At 47.2% G+C, this 26757-nt stretch overlaps 1 protein-coding gene across 1 annotated transcript in view; it reads right to left on the bottom strand.

Moving 5' to 3' along the window:
• The window catches only part of TTLL12 (tubulin tyrosine ligase like 12), a 248707-nt gene that overhangs the window by 42778 nt on the left and 179172 nt on the right, over positions 1–26757 (bottom strand). The window contains exons 12-13 of the mRNA XM_030213875.1: positions 22063–22131; positions 820–958 (exon numbers count right to left, since the gene is read on the bottom strand). Coding sequence (XP_030069735.1) covers positions 820–958; positions 22063–22131 — 208 coding nt within the window. The remainder of the gene's footprint in view (positions 1–819; positions 959–22062; positions 22132–26757) is intronic.

Raw genomic sequence — 26757 nt, 5'->3', positions numbered from 1 at the left:
AATTTATCAATTGTTTATACCAAGACAACCCCAAAAGTTTGCATAGTGGAGCAAGTGTTAAATAATGCAGAACGTGAAGAACCTTGTGGTATTCGATACTGGAGACAAAGAACATTCTGATCCTATTTTTGAGTTGAAATTGATGGCCATGTAGAAAAGATGTAAACCAATTCAATATTTGTCCTGAAAGGCCTAAAAAACATAGCCTCAACAACAAAAGTTTGTGATTGATGGTATCAAAAGCTGCACTAATATAAAAAAGGGAATCTGAGGGAAGGAGAAGGAACCTGAATGCAGTACCCCCTGTACCCCAAACCTGGTCTCAACCAGCACTAAGCCCTCCTGGCCCAAATTGTTTAACCTGAGTAGATACAGAGGTGCACCTGTTCTTTTGCAGGATCTGTCACAATTTGAGACAAATGACAGAGACAATGTTATTTAAGAAACACCTGAAGGGTTAACTTTTCTCTCAAGAGGTGTTTACTTTATGAGGGGGGGGCATTAATATGGTGCGGTTATGTTGCAGATGGGGAGCATCAAACAGTTATTGTATTTTGTATGATGTTGGTGTATTTTTATTATGTGCATTTGATTGTGATCTGCTTTGAAAAAAAAACAGAATATAAATGTTTTAACCATTAAAACCCATTACTAAAAGACTGATCTTCTATTTGCTGCCATTCAGAGTATCATTGGGATATTTCGTCATGAGTATGCAAAATTTTCAAATTTATTAGACTGCAATCATTACAAATTCTCCATGAGGGTATGTATAGAAAATACACGCAAGCATAATTCAAAGAAAGGATAGTAGCTTACCGTCACTATTTTTATCCCACTTCAGCATCAAATCAATAGCATACACTGCTCGAGATGATGGATAATCACAGATACCCAATGGGGCAGGTTTTGCTGTAGCTACTTCAAATAACTCTACAAATGCCTTAAAAATTTCTGCCTGGAAAGAGAAATGACTTATAGATTACATAAACAAGGAAATGACTTATAGATTATAAACACCATAAAATTCAGAGTTTCCTCTTAATAATAATCATTAGTTATATTGAATTGAATTTTTCCAACAAATTTTAATTTGTTATAAGGTGAAATGTATTCATAACTTAATTTTGGGGTCAATATTCAAAGCAATTGCTGAGCAGTTAAACTGTATGGTCAGGGCTAGCCACTAATTTTCAGCGGCACTTAACCGGCTAAGTGCCACTGAAATTCACGGTTAGTGCCTAACTCAAAGCCAGCTTTGAGGGCGTTCCAGGAGTGGCATCATCACTTGACTGCTTAAGTGCCGATATTCACCCCTTAAGAAGCCAGGTTTAGCGCATAAATGAGACCACAAAAGCCTGTCCTATTTTTATGTGCTAGCCTGTGGCTGCTTAAGGGCTGAACACCAACTTAAGTGACAATCCTGCTTATTTTTGAAGGAGAAGATCGGCCATCTTCAGACACAAATTGGGAAATTGGCGCCCTTCTCGCAAGGCTGGCCAAATTGGTATAATCGAAAACCGATTTTGCCTGGCTTCAACTGCTTTCCGTCGCGGGATGGGGGCGTGGTTAAGAGATGGCCGTCCTCGGCAGATAATGGAAAAAAGAAGGGCGGCCCTGACGAGCATTTGGCCGACTTTACTTGGTCCTTTTTGTTCACGACCAAGCCTTGAAAAGGTGCCCGAACTGACCAGATGACCACCGGAGGGAATTGGGGATGACCTCCCCTTACTCCCCCAGTGGTCACCAACCCCCTCCCACCAAAAAAAAACATTATAAAACATTTTTTTGCCAGCCTCTATGCCAGCCTCAAATGTCATACCCAGCTCCATCACAGCACTATGCAGGTCCCTGGAGCAGTTTTAGTGGGTGCAGTGCACTTCAGGCAGGCGGACCCAGGCCCATCCCACCCTACCTGTTACACTTGTGGTGGTAAATGGGAGCCCTCCAAAACCCACCCGAAACCCACTGTACCCACAAGTAGGTGCCCCCCTTCACCTATAAGGGCTATGGTAGTGGTGTACAGTTGTGGGTAGTGGGTTTTGGGAGGGATTTGGGGGGCTCAGCACCCAAGGGAAGGGAGCTATGTACCTGGGAGCAATTAATGAAGTCCACTGCAGTGCCCCCTAGGGTGCCCGGTTGGTGTCCTGGCATGTGAGGGGGACCAGTGCACTACAAATGCTGGCTCCTCCCACAACCAAATGGCTTGGATTTGGCCGGTTTTCAGATGGCTGCCCTTAGTTTCCATTATCTGCGAAAACCAATGTCGGCCATCTCTAAGGAGGGCCCAAATGTTGAGATTTAGCCGTCCCCGACCGTATTCTCAAAACAAAAGATGGCTGCCCATCTTGTTTGGATAATACGGTCGGAGACGCCGCTTTCCGGGGCCGTCCCTTGAGATGGGCGTCCCCGTTCAATTATGCCCCTCCATGGGGCTCATTCTCAAAGCACTTACACTTATAAAGTTCCATAGGTTACTATGTAACTGTAAATCTAAGTGTTTTGAAAATACACTTCTATGTGTTAGCTCATTTAAAAATAACCAGCTATTCAAAGCCAGGGCTTGCACAGGTCCCGGCTTTGAACATCTGGAAATAGCTATCGGCAATGAGCAAAAGGCTCGCAGCTGCCGGCAAAATATTAGACCCTTCATTTTTTCAAGTCCTGCTAGACCAGTACAGACCAGCAGGTTGTAACCCTCTACCAGTAGCTGAAGGTATAGTTAGTGAACTCTTCAGTGACATCACTGGTATATGGGCTGGTGCAGCCTGGAATCCTTCGTTATGCTACTGCCAAAGCAGAAGGTAGAACCTATCATACACCAATGGTATACCCCATAGAGTACTACTGTAGTATAATCAGCCAACAAAGTACTTAAGGAGAAATTAGGTCTTGCCTGATAATTTTCTTTCCGTTAGTCCTTCCCACTATTCCAGAACCTGTGGGATAGTTGTGTCTATCAACCAGCAGGTTGAGACAGAGAAATGAAAACTGAGCTGGGACATCTCTCTTAGCATCAAGTCCAGCTCCTCAGTATTTACACAGACAAGCAGTAAGGAGAAACTCATGCCCAGATGATCAAAAGCCCTGCGCTGTTCCAAACAGCGCCCTAAAAATAGCGCCGGGACAGCGCAGGGCTTTTCTGCATCGATGATCAAAGATAATGCATGCAAATCTAAGCAGCGCTATTATCTTTGATTATCATGTTGAAGTGCGGGAGAATTGCGTCCGAGCATGCGCTCAGCACAATCCTCCCGCACTTCTTTGACAGGTCTGGGCTGTCAAAAGCCAAAAACTGTCAAAGTGGCCTGCCGATCCCCCAACAAAGAGGCCGCCGGCGGCGGCGGCCAAACCGACTCCCACCCTCCCACCCAGCGATGGGGGGGGGGGGGGGGCTGGAGTTCCGGTGGACCTCCAGTCCCCCCGACGACCCCCCCCCATGTTCACGGAGGGCTGGAGATCCGGTGGTTCTCCAGCCCCCCCCCCCCCACGAACCCCCAGAGGACTTGGTTGCCGGCTTATCCCATCTGCGACGGGGGGGGGGGGGGGGGGGGGGGGGGGGGGGGCTGGAGGATCGGTGGGTCTCCAGCTCCCCAAACCCCCAGAAATCGTTGTGATCCATCGACGGGGGGGTGGGGCCTAGAGGTCCACCGGACCTGCAGCCCACCCCAACTCCTCCCCCCCCTGGCGTTCTCCACAAATCCCTGGTGGTCCGTGGTGACACGTAACCCCACCCTCCTCTCTCCCTCCCGGTCCCCCTACCTTTGTTGGAGGAGGGACGCAGCCTGCATGCCTCCCTCCTCTTCCTTTCGACGCCGCTTCAAAATGGCGGCGCCCAGCCCTGCCCATTGCATCCTGGGATGCGCTGGGCGGGGCTACATACCATATAAGGGAGCGATTCCCTTACATGGTATGTAGCCCCGCCCAGCGCATCCCAGGATGCAATGGGCGGGGCTCTGCGCCGCCATTTTGAAGCGGTGTCGAAAGGAAGAGGAGGGAGGCATGCAGGCTGCGTCCCTCCTCCAACAAAAGGTAGGGGGGCCGGGAGGGAGGAGGTTGGGTTTACGTGTCACCACGGACCACCAGGGATTTGTGGAGAACGCGGGGGGGGAGGAGTTGGGTTGGGCCTCCAGCCCCACCCCCCTCGTCGATAGATTACAGCCCTTGGCCAGAGGCGGCCACAAGGATTTCTTGGGTTTGGGGGGCTGGAGGCCCACCGAACCTCCAGCCCCCCCCCCCCCCCCAGCACTGGTGGGAGGGTGGGACAACGCTTGGCTGGAGGCGGGCACGAAGATTTCGGGGGGGGGGGGGGGGGGGGGGGGGCGGATCGTCAGGGGGGAGTCCCGTATGCTGTTGCCTTGGGGGGGAACGGGGGCCTGCCAGCATGCAACTGCATGCTGGACAGGGCTCACCATTCCTCCCCAATGATCCGCAAAATCTAATGCCAGCTCGGAGCTGGCGTTAGATTTTGCTGCGGCCAGCGACCCAATCTTTGGCGCGCTGGTCGCTGATCATTGGGGATGAATGCGTTAAGCGCCAATTAGCATGCATTTGCAAGCTAATTGCGCTAGAAGCCCTGTTTAGCATGCATTTGCATGCTACTTGCGCTGAGAGCCCTCGAGTGCGCTGTTTCAGGCGCTCGAGGGCTCTGATCATGGGTCGGCTGCAAACTCTGGCGCCAGAGTTTGCTTTTGATCATGAGGGCCTCAGAATAAACACAACCTTAAACAACTCGCTAACATAACACTAAACAGATGAGCAAAATGTGTGGGACCTCTCATCTCTGTGGAGGAAGAGAAATATGCAGGAAGCAAAATGAAAGGTGATAGTTGCAATTTGACCCATTACTTCGTATCGGCAAAACATCTCAAACCTTCGGCGGGCCTCTGGAATAGTGACAATAACTAATGGAAAGAAAATTATCAGGCAAGACCAAATTTCTCCTTCTACCACATAGCTTCCCACTATTTCAGAACACGTGGGATGTTCAAAAGCAATCCATAGAGTGGGTGGGATCCTGGCAGTGCCGCCCTGAGGACTGAAGTCCCAAATCTGGCTTCTGAGCACGCCACAATGCCCATCCTGTAGTGCTTGGCAAATGTATGCAGTATCAACCATGTTGCTGCCTTGTAAATATCCGTCAGAGACAGTAAGGTAGTCTCTGCACAGGATGTTGCTGTATGCCTTGTAGAATGAGCCCACAAGGCTTGAGGAGCCTGCTTCCCCACAAGCAAATAAGTCCATGCAATAGTATCCTTCACCCATCTAGCAATTAGAAGGCCAAGCCTCTATTTATCAAAAAGCACAGTCTGTCCAATTTGTGAAACTCATTCATGATTTCCATATATCTAATGAGGACTCTACGCACTTCGAGAAGCTTCAAGGAAAAATACAGAACCTCTTCAATCACTCTGCAAAAGGACAGAAGCTCCATAGATTAGTTGTTATAAAATGTTGATACCATTTTCAGAAAAAAGGAAGGAACTGTGTGCAAGGCCCTTAGGTCTAGGATGGGACGCATCCCCCCTTTTTTCTTTTGCACTAGGAAGTACCTGGAATAGAATCCCAGCCCTTCTTAGGTCTAGGATGGGACCAATCCCCCCTGTTTTCTTTTGCACTAGGAAGTACCTGGAATAGAATCCCAGCCCTTCTTCCCCTGGTGCAACGGGTTCGACCGCTTGGATCTGTAGAAGGGCGGAGAGTTCCTCTGCAAGTACCTGCTTGTGCTGGGAGCTGTAGGACTGAGCTCCCGGTGGGCAATTTGGAGGCTTGGATTCCAGATTGAGGGTATATCCTAACCGGACAATTTGAAGAACCCACCGGTCGGAGGTTATAAGAGGTCACCTTTGGTGAAAAAACATTAACCTCCCCTCAACTGGCAAGTCGTCCAGTACGGACACGTTTACAGAGGCTATGCTGAACTGGAGCCAGTCAAAAGCCTGTCCCTTGCTTTTGCTGGGGAGCTGCAGTGGCCTTAGGCACACGCTGTTGACGAGAATGAGCGTGCTGGGACTGAGCCTGGGCAGGCTGCCGAGAAGCAGGAGTATACCTACGCCTAGCATAGGAATAGGGAGCACTCCTCTTCCCTCCAAAAAACCACCTAGATGAGGAGGTAGTAGCAGAAAACGCCCGGCGGGAGAGAGAATCCATAGTATCATTGTGCTTCTTGATCTGGTCAACAAGATCCTCTACTTTCTCACCAAAAGGTTATCCCCCTGGCAAGGAACATCCGCCATCCGCTGCTGGACCATATGATTCAGGTCAGAGACACGCAGCCATTGACAGTCTGCGCATCACTATACCTTGGGCAGCAATCCTGGATGCTACATCAAAAGTGTCGAATGTACCGTACCCCTGGCCAGGAATTTACGTCACGCCTTCTGCTGCCTGACCACCTGGCGAAAAGGTTTGGCCCGCTCCGGAGGGAGTGCAACCACCAAGCTGGATAGTTGCCTCACCGAGTTCCGCAAGTGGACGCTCGTGAAGAACTGGTATGTTTGGATCTTGGCAGTGAGCATAGTGGCCTGATACATCTTCCTCCCAAAACAGTCCAAGGTTCTAGATTCTCTACCCGGGGGCGCCGAGGCATAGTCCCTAGTGCTCTTGGCTCTTTTGAGGGCGGAGTCCACCACCATGGAATTGTGAGGTAGCTGAGACCTCATCAATCCAGGCTCACCGTGGATCTGATATTGGGATTCAGTTTTTTGGGGGATCACAGGATTAGACAGAGGGAACAACCAGTTTCGCATAAGGACTTTCTTCAGTACATTATGCAAGGGAGCCATTGCAGCCTCTCTAGGTGGAGAAGGATAATCCAGGACCTCGAGCATCTCAGCCCTGGGCTCATCCTCAACTTACATAGGGAAGGGAATAGCTGCAGCCATTTCCTGGACAAAGGAGGTAAAGGATAGGCTCTCCGGTGGAGAAAGTCTCCTTTCTGGTGGAGGGGAAGGGTCAGAGGGAATCCCATAGGATTCATCAGATGAAAAGTACCTGGGATCTTCCTCTTCCTCCCACGAACGCTCATCTTCAGTATCGGACAAGACATCCCTCAGCACAGTCCGAAACTGAGCCTGCTTCGACGCCGAGGAATGACGTCCTCTAGGGTGGTGCTGAGAAGTCGACGCCCGCCTGGACTCCGGTGAAGCTTCCTCCACCGACATCGAAGGGGAGTCGACCTGGGTGGCAAGCAGCATCGAGGTCGGGTACCTCACCACAGGAGAAGGGCCAGATGCCGCTGCAGCAGACGGTATGGAAGGCGCAAGCACCCCCGACACCGAAGCAGACTGGCGCAGCAATCCTTCCAGAAGTTCTGGAAGCAGGGCCCTGATGCGTTCGTCGAGAGCCGCAGTCTGACAAGGCTGCGGGGTTGGTAAAGGAGCCAGTGGCAGAATCTGTCGAGGCTCGGAAGCAGGTACCGTGCTCCCGCATTGGCACCTCCTGAATAGAGTGGGAGCGATCCTCTCGGTGCTGACGCTTCTCGGGTGCCGATTCCCTCGATGCCCCGGAGCTCCCGGCACCTTATGTTGAAGGAGAACGATGACAGTGCTTCTTCGCCTTTGCTTGACGCATGTAATCAAGACTCCTCGGTACTGATGAGGACGTGGAATCCTCACGCCTCCTAGGGGCCGGGTCCGACGAAGGTCGGTCCTGGGGGGCCTGCATAGCAGGAGGCCTCGAGGCAGGTGGAGACCCACTCGATGCCTCACTGCTCCCAGCGCGAATAGGTCTTTCAGCAGCCATTACTTCTGCTCCCGACGTCGATGTTTCCCTCGAAGTCGATGTCGACGCCGCCGTCGAAGGACTGGACTGAGCCCCAAAAAGCTTTTCCCGTTGGGCTTCTCGAGACGCTTGGGTCCGTTTCTTCATATGAAGACACAGACTACAAGCGGCTGGGCTATGGTCGGGCCCAAGGCACTGGATACACCAGGCATGGCTATCGGTACCTGAGATGGTCCGGTTGCACCGAGTACGTTTGTAGCCGCTGGGTGTCTTCGATGACATGGAAGGAAAAACGGCTTCGGCGAAATCAAAAGACGCAATTGTGCCTGTTAAAAGAAAAAAGGGCACAAAAATAAGGGAACAAGCCGGCCGCGTCGAAAACAAAGTAAACTTTAAAAGGTGGACAAAAGTAAAGGAAACTACGGGAACCTTTTTTTTTTAAACTGTAGAATTGAAAATAAAATAAAGAAAAATAAGGTAAAGGGTCAAAAAACTGTTGAAGACTCTTTCCTGGGCCTCAGAGGAGCGCAGAAAAACTCTACCGTACCTCAACGCGGAAAAAAGAAAACTGAGGAACGCGTTCACGCGACAGGTGGGAAATTAGTCCGCGCACGTGTGCCAGAAGACTCTGGCAAAACTTTTTTTTATATTTTGCATGCAAAATGCCGATTCCTGGGCCAACACGGATGTCGACCCACATGTGAGAACAAGCAGCCTGCTTGTTCTCGGAGAATGGTAAGCCCACTATAGATGAGAAAGGCTCAGGACTGATACTCTGTCCCACGCTCTCCGGCAAACCACTTTCCTTGTCCTTTCCTTTTATAATTTTTTTTTAAAGGTTATTGTGCTGGAAAAGGAGAGCTCCACAGGAAACAGGGGAAAGGTGAAGGGAGGGAAGAAGTATGCTTGCGGGCCACAAGGGACAGGGATCTGAACACCTCCACTGGGCAACACAATAATAATGGGTGATTTCAATTACCCCGATATTAATTGGGTAAATGTAACATCGGGCCATGCTAGGGAGGTAAAATTCCTTGATGAAATCAAGGACAGCTTTATGGAGCAGCTGGTACAGGAGCTGACGAGAGAAGGAAAAATTCTAGACCTAGTCCTTAGTGGAGCGCATGATCTGGTGTGGGAGGTAATGGTGCTGGGGCCGCTTGATAACAGTGATCATAATATGATCGGATTTCATATTAGCTTTGAAGTAAGTATACATAGGAAATCAAATATGTTAGTGTTTAACTTTAAAAAAGGAGGCTATGATAAACTTAGAGGCGCGACTGCGAGGGTCAAAAATACCATCCTGGAAGCCCAGGCCAAACATATTCCGCGTATTAAAAAAAGGAGGACGGAAGACCAAATGACAGCCGACGTGGTTAAAAAGTGAGGTGAAGGAAGCTATTAGAGCTAAAAGAAAATCCTTCAGAAAATGGGAGAAGGAACAGACTGAAAATAATAAGAAACGGCATAAAGAATGTCAAGTGAAATGCAAAGTGCTGATAAGGAAGGCTAAGAGGTACTTCAAAAAAAAGATTGCGTTGGAGGCCAAAACACATAGTAAAATTGTTTTTAGGTATATTAAAAGCAGGAAGCCGGCAAAAGAATCGGTTGGACCGCTAGATGACCGAGGTGTAAAAGGGGAAATCATGGAAGACAAAGCCGTAGCAGAGAGATTAAATAAATTCTTTTCTGCGGTCTTCACTGAGGAAGATTTGGGAGTGATACCGGTGCTGGAAATGGTATTCGAAGCTGACGAGTCGGAGAAACTTAATGAATTTTCTGTAAATCTGGAGGATGTAATGGGGCAGTTCTACAAACTGAAGAGTAGCAAATCTCCTGGACCGGATGGTATTCATTTCAGAGTACTGATAGAACTGAAAAATGAGCTTGCAGAGCTATTGTTAGAAATATGTAATTTATCCTTAAAATCGAGTGTGGTACCGGAAGACCGGAGGGGGGCCAATGTAATGCCGATTTTAAAAAAAGGTTCCAGAGGAGATCCGGGAAATTATAGACCGGTGAGTCTGACGTCGGTGCCGGGTAAAATGGTAGAGACTATTATTAAGAACAAAATTAAAGAGCATTTTCAAAAGCATGGATTAATGAGACAAAGTCAACATGGATTTAGTGAAGAGAAATCTTGCCTCACCAATCTACTACATTTCTTTGAAGGGGTGAACAAACATGTGGATAAAGGGGAGCCGGTTGATATTGTGTATCTGGATTTTCAGAAGGCGTCTGTCAAAGTACCTCATGAAAGACTCCAGAGAAATTTGGAGAGTCATGGGATAGGAGGTAGTGTTCTATTGTGGATTAAAAACTGGTTAAAAGATAGAAAACAGAGAAGGGTTAAATGGTCATTATTCTCAATGGAGAAAGGTAGTTAGTGGGGTTCCCCAGGGGTCTGTGCTAGGACCGCTGCTTTTTAACATATTTATAAATGACCTAGAGATAGGAGTAACTAGTGAGGTAATTAAATTTGCTGATGACACAAAGTTATTCAAATTCGTTAAATAGCGGGAGGATTGTGAAAAATTACAAGAGGACCTTACGAGACTGGGAGACTGGGCGTCTAAATGGCAGATGACGTTTAATGTGAGCAAGTGCAAAGTGATGCACGTGGGAAAGAGGAACCCGAATTATAGCTACGTCATGCAAGGTTCCATGTTAGGAGTCATGGACCAAGAAAGGGATCTAGGTGTCATCATAGATAATACGTTGAAACCTTCTGCTCAGTGTGCTGCTGTGGCTAAGAAAGCAAATAGAATGTTAGGTATTATTAGGAAAGGAATGGAAAACAAAAATGAGGATGTTATAATGCCTTTGTATCGCTCCATTGTGCGACCGCACCTCGAATGTTGTGTTCAATTCTGGTCGCCGTATCTCAAAAAAGCTATAGTGGAATTAGAAAAGGTGCAGAGAAGGGCGACGAAAATGATAAAGGGGATGGGACAACTTCCCTATGAGGAAAGGCTAAAGCAGCTAGGGCTCTTCAGCTTCGAGAAAAGACAGCTGAGGGGAGATATGATAGGGGTCTATGAAATAATGAGTGGAGTTGAACGGGTAGATGTGAAGCGTCTGTTCACGCTTTCCAAAAATACTAGGACTGGGGGGCATGCGATGAAGCTACAATGTAGTAAATTTAAAACGAATCAGAGAAAATTTTTCTTCACTCAACGTGTAATTAAACTCTGGAATTTGTTGCCAGAGAATGTGGTAAAGGCAGTTAACTTAGCGGAGTTTAAAAAAAGGTTTGGATGGCTTCCTAAAGGAAAAGTCCATAGACCGTTATTAAATGGACGGGGAAAATCCACTATTTCTGGGATAAGCAATATAAAATGTTTTGTACTTTTTTGGGATCTTGCCAGGTATATTGAGACCTGGATTGGCCACTGTTGGAAACAGGATGCTGGGCTTGATGGACCTTTGGTCTTTCCCAGTATGGTAATACTTATGTACAGATATGACTCTGTGGCCTCAAGCCACCCGCAAAGCTCAACTGGTGACCAGTTGACCAGGAGCAAATCACTCAGAACCAGAGGCTTAAAAGTGTGTCCATTCACCTGCTGGACACAGAAAATACTGAGGAGCTGGACTGGATGCCAACAGAGATATGTCTCAGCTACGTTTTCAGTTCTCTATCTCCACCTGCTGGTTGATAGACACAACTATCCCACAGGTTCTGGAATAGTGTGAAGCTACATAATGGAAACTATATACAAAGCCAAACAAAGCGAGGGAAAGAGCAGGCAATTCCAAAGATATAACCAAACCCTGCAGTTTTCCACGGTGGGCCATGGACTGGTTTAGCAGGATCCAAGAGAAGAAAATTAACAAGTATGAATAAATTTCACCTTCTTTATCCTGCTAGAACAGTCCAGACCAGCAGGATTTTAAAAAGTCACACCTTATTGGGAGGGAGGAAGACAAGGCCCCCTGAAGTACTGTACTGCAAAGACCCCATCACCCTAGGCTACAACATCAATCTCAGTGTGCCTAGTGAAGGAGTAGCCTAAAGTTTAGTGATGGGCTGATAATCAGAGAAACCTGGTTCAAAATCTCACTGCTGCTCCTTGTGATATTGGGCAAGTCACTTACTTTCCATCGCCTCAAGTACTTAAGCCCTCTGGGGACAGGGACATACTTCATGTATCTGAATGCATCTCACCCTGAAGTACTACTGAAAAGTTGCAAGCTAAATCTAAATAAATACAAAAGGAATGCAGTGAAGACCACACTGCTGCCTTGCAAATGTCTTCAGATCTGCCTGCCCTAGCTTCTGCTAAGGAAGTCACTTGCACCCGAGTGGAATATTTATGTAATACAGGCAGAACCACCTTCTGCCTGATGATATAGGTTGCCTCAATCACAGCCTTAATCTACCACACAGTGGAAGATTTAGAAACTGCCTGCTCCTTGCATGAACCTAACAAAAAAAAAAAAAAAGCCTGTCACCTATCAGATGTTCAAAAGGAGTTGGTAGCTTTCAGATAACACAGTATTCCCTCTGGACATCCAACTTACAGAGCTTCTACGAGAACTCAATCTCTCCCCATCCCAAAAAGGCTGGGAGAGATTGATACCACATGATACACATGAAACAGAGAGACTACCTTCGGCAAGAATGAAGGCACAATGTGAAGAGAACCAGCATCAACCAAAAAGGACAAGAAATAATTGGGAGTACCTTGAAGACAATTGTAGCATCTCTTTTTGTTTTCTCCCCTCTTCTATCCTATCAACCATTGTAGTACTACCCCCTTATCTTGGAAGTCATGTCTGAATTTTAGTTTTTCTTTCTCTCCTCCTACCTTTTTGTTTTTAGATTGTAAGTCGCCTTCCATTGGGCGCGATAGTAAATAAACTTGAATCGCTGCAGGACAACCACCAGAAAGACCACCTTCAGAGCAGCTTTCTTCAAAGGCTCAACAGTGGACCCAACAAGACAGTGAGAACGAGATTAAGGTCCCATTGCAGCACAATAGTAACATAGTAACATAGTAGATGACGGCAGAAAAAGACCTGCACGGTCCATCCAGTCTGCCCAACAAGACAACTCACGTGTGCTACTTTTGTGTATACCCTACTTTGATTTGTACCTGTGCTCTTCAGGGCATAGACCGTATAAGTCTGCCCAGCTCTAGCCCCGCTTCCCACCACCGGCTCTGGCACAGACCGTATAAGTCTGCCCAGCGCTATCCCTGCCTCCCAACCTCCAGTCCCGCCTCCCACCACTGGCTCTGGCACAGACCGTATAAGTCTGCCCCGCACTATCCCCGCCTCCCAAACTCCAGCCCCGCCTCCCACTACCGGCTCTACTATCCAATCTCAGTTAAGCTCCTGAGGATCCTTTCCTTCTGAACAGGATTCCTTTATGTTTATCCCACGCATGTTTGAATTCCGTTACCGTTTTCCTCTCCACCACCTCCTGTGGGAGGGCATTCCAAGCATCCACCACTCTCTCCGTGAAGAAATACTTCCTGACATTTTTCTTGAGTCTGCCCCCCTTCAATCTCATTTCATGTCCTCTCGTTCTACCGCCTTCGTATCTCCGGAAAAGGTTCGTTTGCGGATTAATACCTTTCAAATATTTGAACGTCTGTATCATATCACCCCTGTTTCTCCTTTCCTCCAGGGTATACATGTTCAGGTCAGCAAGTCTCTCCTCATACGTCTTGTTACGCAAATCCCATACCATTCTCGTAGCTTTTCTTTGCACCGCTTCGATTCTTTTTACATCCTTAGCAAGATACGGCCTCCAAAACTGAACACAATACTCTAGATGGGGCCTCACCAACGACTTATACAGAGGCATCAACACCCCCTTTCTTCTGCTGGTCACACCTCTCTCTATACAGCCCAACAACCTTCTAGATACAGCCACCGCCTTGTCACACTGTTTCGTCACCTTCAAATCCTCAGATACTATCACCCCAAGGTCCCTCTCCCCGTCTGAACCTATCAGACTCTCGCCACCTAACACATACGTCTCCCGTGGATTTCTATTCCCTAAGTGCATCACTTTGCATTTCTTCGCATTGAATTTTAATTGCCAGACCTTAGACCATTGTTCTAGCTTCTTCAAATCTTTTTTCATGTTTTCCACTCCCTCCGGGGTGTCCACTCTGTTACAGATCTTAATATCATCCGCAAATAGGCAAACTTTACCTTCTAACCCTTCGGCAAGGTCACTCACAAATATATTGAACAGAATCGGCCCCAGCACCGATCCTTGAGGCACTCCACTACTCACCTTTCCCTCCTCCGAGCTAACTCCATTCACCACCACCCTCTGGCGTCAGTCCGTCAACCAGTTCCTAATCCAGTTCACCACTTTAGGTCCTATCTTCAGCCCATCCAGTTTATTTAAAAGCCTTCTGTGGGGAACCGTGTCAAAAGCTTTGCTGAAATCTAAGTAGATTACGTCCATAGCTCGTCCCTGATTCAATTCTCCTGTCACCCAATCAAAAAACTCAATGAGATTCGTTTGGCACGATTTCCCTTTGGTAAAACCATGTTGTCTCGGATCTTGCAACTTATTGGCTTCCAGGAAATTCACTATCCTTTCCTTCAGCATCGCTTCCATTACTTTTCCAATAACCAAAGTGAGGCTTACCGGCCTGTAGTTTCCAGCTACTTCCCTATCACCACTTTTATGAAGAGGGACCACCTCCGCCATTCTCCAATCCCTCGGAACATCTCCCGTCTCCAAGGATTTATTAAACAAATCTTTAAGAGGACCCGCCAGGACCTCTCTGAGCTCTCTTAATATCCTGGGGTGGATCCCGTCCGGTCCCATGGCTTTGTCCACCTTTAGCTTTACAAGTTGTTCATACACACTCTCTTCTGTAAATGATGCTGTATCCACTCCCCTATCATTTGTACTTTTTCCAGTCCATCGCGGTCCTGCTCCAGGATTTTCTTCTGTGAAAACAGAACAAAAATATCTATTTAGCAAATTTGCTTTTCCTTCATCACTATCTATATAGCGGTTCGCAGTATCTTTTAGTCTCACAATTCCCCTTTTAGTCATTCTCCTTTCACTAATATACCTGAAGAAATTTTTGTCACCCCTCCTTACATTTCTAGCCATTTGTTCTTCCGCTTTCGCCAGACGTATCTCTCTCTTGGCTTCTTTCAGTTTCCTCCGGTATTCCTTCCCTTGTTCCTGTTCTTGAGTTTTTGTGTATTTCTGGAACGCCAACTCTTTAGCCTTTATTTTCTCAGCCACTTGCTTGGAGAACCATATCGGTTTCCTTTTTCTCTTGCTTTTATTTACTTTCCTTACATAAAGGTTTGTAGCCCTATTTATAGCTTCCTTCAGCCTGGACCACTGTCCTTCCACTTCTTGCACTTCCTCCCAGCCCATCAGCTCCTTCCTCAGGTATTCCCCCATTTTAGTAAAGTCAGCATGCTTGAAATCCAGGACTTTGAGTTTTGAGTGGCTGCCCTCCACTACAGCAGTCATATCAAACCAAACCGTTTGATGGTCACTGCCGCCCAGGTGGGCACCCACTCGGACATTTGACACACTATCCCCATTTGTGAGCACCAGATCCAGCGTCGCTCCCTCCCTCGTGGGTTCCGTCACCATTTGTCTGAGCAAAACACTTTGGAAAGCATCCACGATCTGTCTACTTCTCTCCGATTTCGCCGACGGAACCTTCCAATCTACATCCGGCAGATTGAAATCTCCCAGCAACAGCACCTCCCTCTTCTTTCCTAACTTTTGAATATCCGCTATCAGATCCCTATCTAGTTCTTCCAGTTGTGTCGGGGGTCTGTAGACAACACCCACATGGACTGAGGTTCTATCATCTCTTTTTAAGGTGATCCATAAGTAGCCCAGAACTGAGGCTGAATGTGCTTGACACCACACAAGAAGTGCCCAAAATCTGCCTGGGAAATTCCATTGAACTTGTTAAAGAAGCATGATACATCTGTCACTTGGACCCCGAGGAAGGTGAGAGCCAGACCCAGTCCAAAACCCTCTACAAAATCTTGCTAGATGTAGTCTGAACCACTCAGTCTGCACAACATTGCTCAAAGACCTCTCACCAGACTCATACATTTGCTAAAGGTGTAGACTGTCTCTGGGACCTGAGCAAGGTAGAGATGAAAGAAGATGAATAACTTCTGCTTCTCAGTCAATGCCTTTCAAGTACCAGGCCATAAGCCAGACAGGATCTGGGTCCTTCAATATGGGCAGGCCAAGGATTTCCTTCCCCTGAGGAAGCAGAATTGAGGAACCCACCAGCAGCCACAAGATCTGCATACCCTGGCCGACAGGACCAATCCAAAGCCACTGAATTACTAGAAATGGATGTTTCACCACCCTCTAAAGAGCTTTGCTGACCAAAGGCAGAGGAAGAAACACAAAAAGATTTCTGCTGAATGAGAGCATTTATGCTCGCTGAGCCAAACTCTTTTCTGCAACTGAAGAAGAGAGAAGACTTCATGTTTTGTCACACCACTACCAGGCTGAAACACCCGGAGCCCCAGAGATCCACCAGAAGCTGGAAGGCTGAGGAGCTCAGCTCCCAATCCCCTATGTCCAGCACATTCCAGCTGAGGAAATCTGCCTGTACATTCTCTCTCCCTACAATGTGCTCTGCCGAAATCGCAGATAGATGCATTTCCACTCATCTGCAAAGCTGACTGGCCTCCAGTGCCACCATCACACCCCAGGTTCACCCTTGCTTGTTGATGTAAGCCATTGCCATGACATTGTTGGATATCACCTGGTCTGCCTTGCCCGATAAAGGAAACCGTGCCATGCGACTGATGGACCAAGATGACTCCACACCCTAGGCAATGGGCCCCCAAGCCTTGAAGACTTCCATTGGTGGCCACCACCACCCATTCAGGTGAGTCCAGAGAGACCCCCTTGAGCAGATGCCTGGGATTGCTCCACTCAACCAGACTCCAAACAGTACTGGAAAGCGGGAGGCAGACATCAAACTCTTGGGAGTGAGTGGCCCAGCACAACAGCAATGCATTCTGGAGAAAAGGGAAATGTCACCAGATCAAACAGCACAGCCCTGAATTGGAAGTGCCATCCCAAGAAGTACAAGAACCATCTACGAGACTCCTGAATTGCAATGTGAAAAAAATACATCTACATCAGATCCAAGAAGGTGAGAATCTCTCCCGGCCTGAATGAGGCAATCACTGAATTGAGTTTCCATGTGGAACCACTAGACCCTGAGCAAGGGTTTGACTCTCGAGATCCAAAATTAGGTGGAAGGTACCACCTTTTCTTGGGCACAAAGATAGAATAGTCTCTCTGACCCAGTTCCTGGCAGGCAACCAGCAACATGGGCCCCAACTGAAGCAGCTGCTGCAGGGCTACCTCTATTGCCTCTCTTTTGAAAGGGGAGCTGCAGGGCTAGGCCATAAAGGCATCAAGAATGTTTTCAACAAACGCCAGGGCATACCCCTGATGTACCACCTCCAAGACCCACTGGTCAGATGTGATGAAGGCCTACTTGAAGTAGAAGAGGCAGAGCCTACCTCTCATCTGCAACTCCAGGGAGCCCTGCTGATACTCACTAGTGACCCTTGACAAATGTTGAGGACAAGGAGGAATTGGGATCCATCACCCTCTGGACTCCCCAAAGGGCACCCCCTTCTGGGCCTTCAAAGACGTAAGGACACCCTTTAAAAGCCCCATCCTTGGGCTGAGCCCTATCCCCAGAAAGGCGAGATACCACACATGGTCAGTCCTTCAGGAGCTTCTGTGCTCGTCTCCCAAAATCTTTTACCTTCTCCAAATCCTCTCTCAATACCAGCTGACCCTTAAAAGGCAGCAGGTTTAACTATGCTTTCCCAGTTGCACCAACTGCCCAATGTGGTGACCAAAGCCATCAGCAGGTCACCACACAGATGCCACCGACTGAACATATGCAGACAAGATCATACAGCACACACACATCTGTCAGAAGGAGGCATGACTAAGTGAACCACCTCTAAGCAATACAGCAGCAATTGGGCCCAGCACAGAAAGGGCAAGCCATGTAGACCCTGCACAGGGAGGCATGAACTCTAAAAGCTGAGGAAGCAAAGACCTATTTGAGAAGCTGCTGTATCGTCCTACTGTAGGTATCCTTTAACACCACTTCCTCTTCAACTGGAATAGTTATCTTCTTGTTCACTGTTTCAGTGGTGGAAATAAGTATTTGATCCCTTGCTGATTTTGTAAGTTTGCCCACTGACAAAGACATGAGCAGCCCATAATTGAAGGGTAGGTTATTGGTAACAGTGAGAGATAGCACATCACAAATTAAATCCGGAAAATCACATTGTGGAAAGTATATGAATTTATTTGCATTCTGCAGAGGGAAATAAGTATTTGATCCCCCACCAACCAGTAAGAGATCTGGCCCCTACAGACCAGGTAGATGCTCCAAATCAACTCGTTACCTGCATGACAGACAGCTGTCGGCAATGGTCACCTGTATGAAAGACACCTGTCCACAGACTCAGTGAATCAGTCAGACTCTAACCTCTACAAAATGGCCAAGAGCAAGGAGCTGTCTAAGGATGTCAGGGACAAGATCATACACCTGCACAAGGCTGGAATGGGCTACAAAACCATCAGTAAGACGCTGGGCGAGAAGGAGACAACTGTTGGTGCCATAGTAAGAAAATGGAAGAAGTACAAAATGACTGTCAATCGACAAAGATCTGGGGCTCCACGCAAAATCTCACCTCGTGGGGTATCCTTGATCATGAGGAAGGTTAGAAATCAGCCTACAACTACAAGGGGGGAACTTGTCAATGATCTCAAGGCAGCTGGGACCACTGTCACCACGAAAACCATTGGTAACACATTACGACATAACGGATTGCAATCCTGCAGTGCCCGCAAGGTCCCCCTGCTCCGGAAGGCACATGTGACGGCCCGTCTGAAGTTTGCCAGTGAACACCTGGATGATGCCGAGAGTGATTGGGAGAAGGTGCTGTGGTCAGATGAGACAAAAATTGAGCTCTTTGGCATGAACTCAACTCGCCGTGTTTGGAGGAAGAGAAATGCTGCCTATGACCCAAAGAACACCGTCCCCACTGTCAAGCATGGAGGTGGAAATGTTATGTTTTGGGGGTGTTTCTCTGCTAAGGGCACAGGACTACTTCACCGCATCAATGGGAGAATGGATGGGGCCATGTACCGTACAATTCTGAGTGACAACCTCCTTCCCTCCGCCAGGGCCTTAAAAATGGGTCGTGGCTGGGTCTTCCAGCACGACAATGACCCAAAACATACAGCCAAGGCAACAAAGGAGTGGCTCAGGAAGAAGCACATTAGGGTCATGGAGTGGCCTAGCCAGTCACCAGACCTTAATCCCATTGAAAACTTATGGAGGGAGCTGAAGCTGCGAGTTGCCAAGCGACAGCCCAGAACTCTTAATGATTTAGAGATGATCTGCAAAGAGGAGTGGACCAAAATTCCTCCTGACATGTGTGCAAACCTCATCATCAACTACAGAAGACGTCTGACCGCTGTGCTTGCCAACAAGGGTTTTGCCACCAAGTATTAGGTCTTGTTTGCCAGAGGGATTAAATACTTATTTCCCTCTGCAGAATGCAAATAAATTCATATACTTTCCACAATGTGATTTTCCGGATTTAATTTGTGATGTGCTATCTCTCACTGTTACCAATAACCTACCCTTCAATTATGGGCTGCTCATGTCTTTGTCAGTGGGCAAACTTACAAAATCAGCAAGGGATCAAATACTTATTTCCACCACTGTATGTGAAGAGCATCTACTCTAGGGAAACAGGACAGCCTGTCTAGCTCCTCATGCAGAAACAGAAATAGCCTGACTAGAAGTTCCATGCACCAAAGGATCTCTTCCAATGCTTCCCACTTGGCCAGGACCATCTAGAACAAAGCCCTATGAAGCAGAAAAACCTTAAGAAGGCCTCCAGACATTCTCAGGGTTCGATTTGTAGGTTGTCAGTCACTGAATCGATCAGCTCTTTGCACCTGAAGAGGCTTACTCCTCCAGCGAAAAGATCCCCAGCTCTGGAAACCTTCTTTGGGTCATTCAAATACCTCATTACCCCTTCCCCCCCATTCCCCCGGGAACTCCGACAGAAATAGAGTCCTATCTGGCACCGAATCCTTGCTGTTGCATCACAGCTTCTTGAGTTCTAGGGATTGGGCACAGACAGAAAACAAATCCTCACACTTTGGGAGGTGTCCTCTCCAACAGAGCCTGCTGCACACACTCCAAAATAGCAGATGGCAATGGGCTCTAGGGACCCTCCCCCCAAATGGTCATCTCAGCCTGGTGAATCATGAGCATCTTTGCACCTTTCACTGTCAAAATACTGCTTCTGCTACGTAGTACCATATTTCAGCAGGAGGAAGGCAAAATGACTGCTGTTCCAAAGCCAGTAAAGCTGCAGCTGGCACGGACAGGCAAAAAAGGGGGCCAAACATCTCCACAATCCCCCTTCCGGGAGGCCTTCCAGTAACATGGGAGCTGAAAAATTGAGTGAAGTCCTTAGCTGTTGGCTCCCATAGACACCACACTTGTACCCATCTGCCATAACCTGCCACCACAGGCTAAAGCACCGACTCTCCCGCAACCCCAAAAAACTACTTTGCTACCGGGTCCCTGGTCTGCCTACCGTTTCAAATTAGCCACCAATTAAGAGCAGCTCGTTTCCAGTTCTGTACACAGAACTAGCACTCTCTCTCTTTTTTTTCCCTATACAACTTTATTCCCACAACAGAACAGCCAATTGGATTTTTTTTTTTAAAGACTGCTGTGGGGTGCTCTGGCGGCGAGCTCAAGCTTAGGGCTATGATGGAATAAACCCCCCTTCCGGCTCAACTGGCATAAGGACCGTGGTGCGAACACCATGAGCAACACCAGCCCAAGGATTCAACCCCAACAGACGTGGGCTGTGCCCTAGAGAATCATGCCTATACCTAGGAAATCTGATGCACAAGTTCATTGTACACCATCTTGAGGTAGGGAAATACCGAAGGATTCCAGGCTGCACCAGCTCTTGTACCAGTGATGTTCCTGCAAGAGTTCAGTATCTCTACCTCCATCTGCTGGATAAATTTGTTTGCTATAGACTATGTGGATGTTTTCTGGAAATATGTTGTATAAGTACACATTCTTTATGGAAAAGCTATAAAACTAGTAATATACTTGCAGTAAAATTGGTTCTCCGTTAGTTGAACATAATCTATTCAACCCTTATCTAGGCAGTTAGGATTACAATCCCAACAGCACTGGGGTAACCTGCATTGAGTATCAATTACAACCTTAAATCAATAGTACTGTGGTATACACATCAAGCTCTCAAGGCAGCTGAGGTAACCTAGTTTTGATTGCTGAACTTAAAATAAGCGTAGATATCGCTAATGGTGTTAGGAGGGCAAGCGGGATCCGGCCCTCTTACAAATGGCTGCCTGCGCCAATTGTCTGTGTGCTCGTTCCTGCCTCCCGTGACTCCTCATGGAGGGCTGCAAGCCAAGTGAATCGTGCCACAGATTACGCTCCCCTGGACTCTGTGGGCAAACTAGAGGCTAGGCACTGCTGCCTGCGTTGCTTTGCCCCCTCCAGGCTCTCTCTGCTCTACCAGTTGAGTGAATGAAATGGAGATGCTGAAGAGAACCAGGGCAGGAGGATGCTTGCTAGCCTAGGAAGGGGACCGGTGGGGGGGGGGGGGGGGGGGGGGGGGAGGAGGTGCCTGCAATAAATACTGTTGATATGTTGATAGCAATTTTATTTGATCTCGCTGTGTATACCTATATGTATTGGCCATAGTTTGTTTGTTTATATTCGTTAAATGTTTTATATACTCTAATATTGATTGATGGATTTTGAGTTTACCTTATTTATATGTACATTTATGGGAACATTTTTTCTATGAAGTATTTTTATGATATATTTTTAGTTTGTTTTACATTTTGTCATTCATTTTATGCATTAATATTTTTATATGCATTAAGTGATCTATTTGCATATTGGATGTTTTGTTGTAGAATCATTGATTCCTGACACAGGTCATAGTGCCAAAACACAGCCATGTCAAGACCATTTGTGCCATGGATTGCCATCGATGAATGTAATTGACCTCCTTATGTCAGTTACAGCTTATTAATGAAGAATTCATAATCTAATAAAGACTGCATGTTTTATTAAGGCAGACAACTTTTATCGTTTTTAACTCCTCACTCCTTTTTTTTAAATCTATCATCGTCATAAGGATCATATCATAGACATCACACAATCAAAAGGTATTTCCCCACAAAATTAGTTTTTCATCTAGTGATCTCTAAGGAGGGGCTACAATGAAATGAAATTGTACCTGTATATCTTTCCAGGAATATTCTGGGTACTGCTTCTCAAACAAAGGAATAAATTCGTCACAATGAATCTGCAATTAATTTTTAAATCAAATGTCAATAGCAGAAGATCATCTGTTTCTTTACTACAGTGAGGCATTAAATTCCATTTAGGGGAAGTTATCAACATGGGCTACTGTTAAGACATGTTATATTACTGTTAACCCCAGTTATTAGTAACTAGGTCTTATTGCATAAAATGGGACCTGTTCTAAAGTAGCATGACTTAATGACACATCTTAACATTAGTCCATGTTGATAATTACGCCCCTATATCAGAAAGCAACAGGTAGATTTAGAAAATGTATTTGTCTTGCAGGTAAACATATGAGTAGTGGATACATCTGAATACCTATGGTGCACTTCTACATAAGGAGTCTTCTCCCCTAATGAAGTAAGCAACCATCCATATATAAATTAAGTATCAGGATTACTAAGACAAGAGACTTAGGGCTCCTTTTACTAATGAATTTAATGCATGCTAAATGCTAAGAAACCTATTTTATTCCTACAGGCTTCTTAGCATTTAGCGCATGTTAATAGCATGAGCTAAATCCATTAGCACACCTTAGTAAAAGGAGTCCTTAAATATGTTCAAATTGTAAGGATCCAGAACTGGTTGTGAAAAAAATCAAAGTGGCATGTAGCTAAGCATTTAATTACAGTAGAAGGGCAATTCTATAACAGGGCACCTCCATTTAGGCACACCAGTGCTGCATGGGGAGTGCCTAAAAGTTATGGTTTCTGGGTGCCCTAATTCTGTTAAGGAATACTACTACTACTTGACATTTCTATAGCGCTACTAGGTTTACGCAGCGCTATACAGTTTAACAAAAAGGACAGTCCCTGCTCAAAGGAGCTTACAATCTAAAGGACGAAATGTCAAGTTGGGGCAGTCTAGATTTCTTGAATAGTGGTTAGGTGCCAAAGGCGACATTGAAGAGATGGGCTTTGAGCAAGGATTTGAAGATGGGCAGGAAGGGGGCCTGGCGTATGGGCTCAGGGAGTTTATTCCAGGCATGGGTGAGGCGAGGCAGAAAGGGCGGAGCCTGGAGTTGGCGGAGAAGGGTACTGAAAGGAGGGATTTGTCTTGAGAGTGGAGGTTACGGGTAGGAACGTAAGGGGAGATGAGGGTAGAGAGGTAAGGAGGGGCAGCAGATCGAGTACATTTGTAGGTTAGAAGGAGAAGCTTGAACTGTATGCGGTACCTGATCGGAAGCCAGTGAAGTGATTTGAGGAGAGGGGTGATGTGAGTATAACGGTCCAGGCGGAAGATAAGACTTGCAGCAGAGTTCTGAACGGACTGAAGGGGGGATAGGTGGCAAAGTGGGAGGCCAGTGAGGAGTAGGTTGCAGTAGTCAAGGCGAGAGGTAATGAGAGAGTGGATGAGAGTTCGCGTGGTGTGCTCAGAGAGGAAAGGGCGAATTTTGCTAATGTTGTAGAGGAAGAAGCGACAGGTCTTGGCTATCTGCTGAATATGCGCAGAGAAGGAGAGGGAGGAGTTGAAGATGACTCCAAGGTTGCGGGCAGATGAGACAGGGACGATGAGGGTGTTGTCAACTGAGATAGAGAGTGGAGGGAGAGGAGAAGTGGGTTTGGGTGGGAAGATAATAAGCTCGGTCTTGGCCATGTTCAGCTTCAGGTGGCGGTTGGACATCCAGGCAGCAATGTCGGACAAGCAGGCCGATACTTTGGCCTGGCTTTCCGCAGTGATGTCTGGTGTGGAGAGGTAAAGCTGGGTGTCGTCAGCATAAAGATGATACTGGAAACCATGAGATGAGATCAGCGAGCCCAGGGAAGAGGTGTAGATTGAAAAAAAGAAGGGGTCCAAGGACAGATCCTTGAGGAACTCCAACAGAGAGCGGGATGGGGGTGGAGGAAGAGCCATGAGAGTGTACTCTGAAGGTACGGTGGGAGAGATAAGAGGAAAACCAAGAGAGGACAGAGCCATGGAACCCAAATGAGGACAGTGTGGCAAGAAGTAAATTGTGATTGACAGTGTCAAAAGCGGCAGATAGATCAAGGAGGATAAGGATGGAGTAGTGACCTTTGGATTTGGCAAGGAACAGGTCATTGCAGACTTTAGATAGTGCCGTTTCAGTCGCGTGTAGGGGGCGAAAGCCAGATCGAAGCAGATCGAGGATGGCATGAGAGGAGAGAAAATAAAGGCAATGGCTGTGAACGGCACGTTCAAGTATCTTGGAGAGAAAGGGTAGGAGGGAAATGGGGCGGTAGTTGGAGGGACAGGTAGGGTCAAGTGATGGTTTTTTGAGCAGAGGTGTGACTACAGCATGCTTGAAAGTGTCAGGGACAGTTGCAGTGGAGAGAGAGAGGTTGAGGATATGACAGATGGAGGGGGTGACAGTAGGAGAGATGGTGTTAAGTAAGTTGGTGGGGATGGGGTCCGAGGACAGGTGGTGCATTTCGAGGAGGAAAGAAGATGGGCGGTTTCTTCTTCGGTGATATCAGGAAAAGAGGAGAAGGAGGCATGGGTTGATTGGTTGAGGGAGTGGGCTATAGGGTGAAGAGGAGGAGATGGTTTGGTGGTGAATTCGAGGTTTATCTTCTGCACCTTGTTGCGGAAGTAGTCAGCCAGTGATTGAGGAGAGAGGGAGGGGGGTGGGGGGGGGGGGGGGGGAGCGGAGGGGAGTGTAAACCTGCATTGGTGCACCTAAATTAAGGCACAACTATTTACACCAAATCAATGGCATAAATAGTCAATGCAATGGGTAACGTATAGTTGTGTACAGGTTGGAGACATGCCCATGCCCCTCTCCATGCTCTGCTCAATGTGTGCACCTCCTTGCAGTTACATGCTATAGCACTTACATACAGAAGTGCCACTTCTCTGTGTGCATGTGCACGCAAGGCCCATACAACTACATGCACCTAGTTATAGAATTGTTTTGAAAGTATGCAGCTGTCTGAAATTGGAAAAAAAAAAAAAGAAAAGAATGCACCAGTATTTATCAGTAGGAGCATGTAAACAGATACAGTGACCCACAATGATCAAACGCTGTTTTTAAGAATGAGTCCCTTTGTGTTGATATTAGTTTTCTTTTAGCTAATCTGTCTTAATTCAGATTTGAGTGGGGTCACAAAATGTAAATAGCATCAAAGCTCTGGTTTAGGTTAGGCTCAAGGGGGGGAGGGGGGTTCTATAAATAGCGCTCAAAAATGGGGGTCAAAAAATGTTGACACTATTGGGCTCATTTTCGAAAGAGAAGGGCGCCCATCTTTCGACACAAATAGGGAGATGGGCGTCCTTCTCCCACGGTCGCCCAAATCGGCATAACCAAAAGCCGATTTTGGGCGCCCTCAACTGCTTTCCGTCGCGGGGACGACCAAAGTTCCCGGGGTTGTGTTGGAAGCATAGCGAAGGTGGGACTGGAGCGTGCTTAACATATGGGCGTCCTTGGCCATTAATGGAAAAAAGAAGGCGTCCCAGACGAGCACTTGGCCGACTTTACTTGGTCCATTTTTTCTTGCGACCAAGCCTGAAAAAGGTGCCCGAACTGACCAGATGACCCCCAGTGGCCACTAACCCCCTCCAACCCTAAAAAACAAACAAAAAACCTTTAAAAATATTTTTTGTCAGCCTCTATGCCAGCCTCAAATGTCATACCCAGTTCCCTGACAGCAGTATGCAGGTCCCTGGAGCAATATTAGTGGGTGCAGTGCACTTCAGGCAGGCGGACCCAGCCCCCCCTACCTGTTACACATGGTGGTAAATGTGAGCCCTTCAAAACCCACTGTACCCACTCCCCACAACTGTACAACACTACCATAGCCCTAAGGGGTGAAGGGGGGCTACGGTAGTGTTGAACAGCTGTGGGAAGTGGGTTATGGGGGGGGGGGGGGCTCAGCACACAAGGTAAGGGAGCTATGCACCTGGGAGCAATTTATGAACTCCACTGCAGTGCCCCCTAGGGTGCCTGGTTGGTGTCCTGGCATGTGAGGGAGATCACTGCACTATGAATGCTGGCTCCTCCCACAACCAAATGGCTTGGATTTGGTCGTTTCTGAGATGGGCATCCTCGGTTTCCATTATCACCGAAAACCGGGGCCGACCATCTCTAAGGTCGACCTAAATGTTGAAATTTAGGCGTCCTCGACCGTCTTATCGAAACAAAAGATGGACGCCCATCTTGTTTCGATAATACGGGTTTCCCCGCCCCTTCTCCAGGACATCCTGCGAGGACGTCCTCAGGAAAACTTGGACGCCCCGTTCGATTGTACCCCTCTATGTGCTATTCTATGTTATATAAAGAGTGTGTGCCCTTTATATACAATAGTGTGTAGCACCGATTCTTACACCTAACTTTGGATGCCAGACTTACGCCTGCTGAAGCCTGGTATAAATGCTGGTGCTCAAGTTAGGCACTCTTACCCAGTATTCTAAGCACATAACGTTTCAGAACACCCGACAAGCACATACCCCCCTTTTGGGGCACACGCTATTGGAGTTAGGTGCCTTGCCTTACAGAACAGCATGCAGCCGGATGTGCACACAAATTTTAATGAGGGCCAATTAACATCAATAATTTGATGCTGCCACACAATTATTGAGGTTAAGAGCTCATTAACTAATTAATTTGCATGCACCTCTCAGCAACGCACCCAAATTTGGACACAATATATAGAAATTTGCTGATGAT

The sequence above is a fragment of the Microcaecilia unicolor genome, chromosome 9 (assembly GCF_901765095.1).
Source record: "Microcaecilia unicolor chromosome 9, aMicUni1.1, whole genome shotgun sequence".
NCBI lineage: Eukaryota > Metazoa > Chordata > Amphibia > Gymnophiona > Siphonopidae > Microcaecilia > Microcaecilia unicolor.
This window is presented reverse-complemented; position numbering and strand designations above follow the sequence as displayed.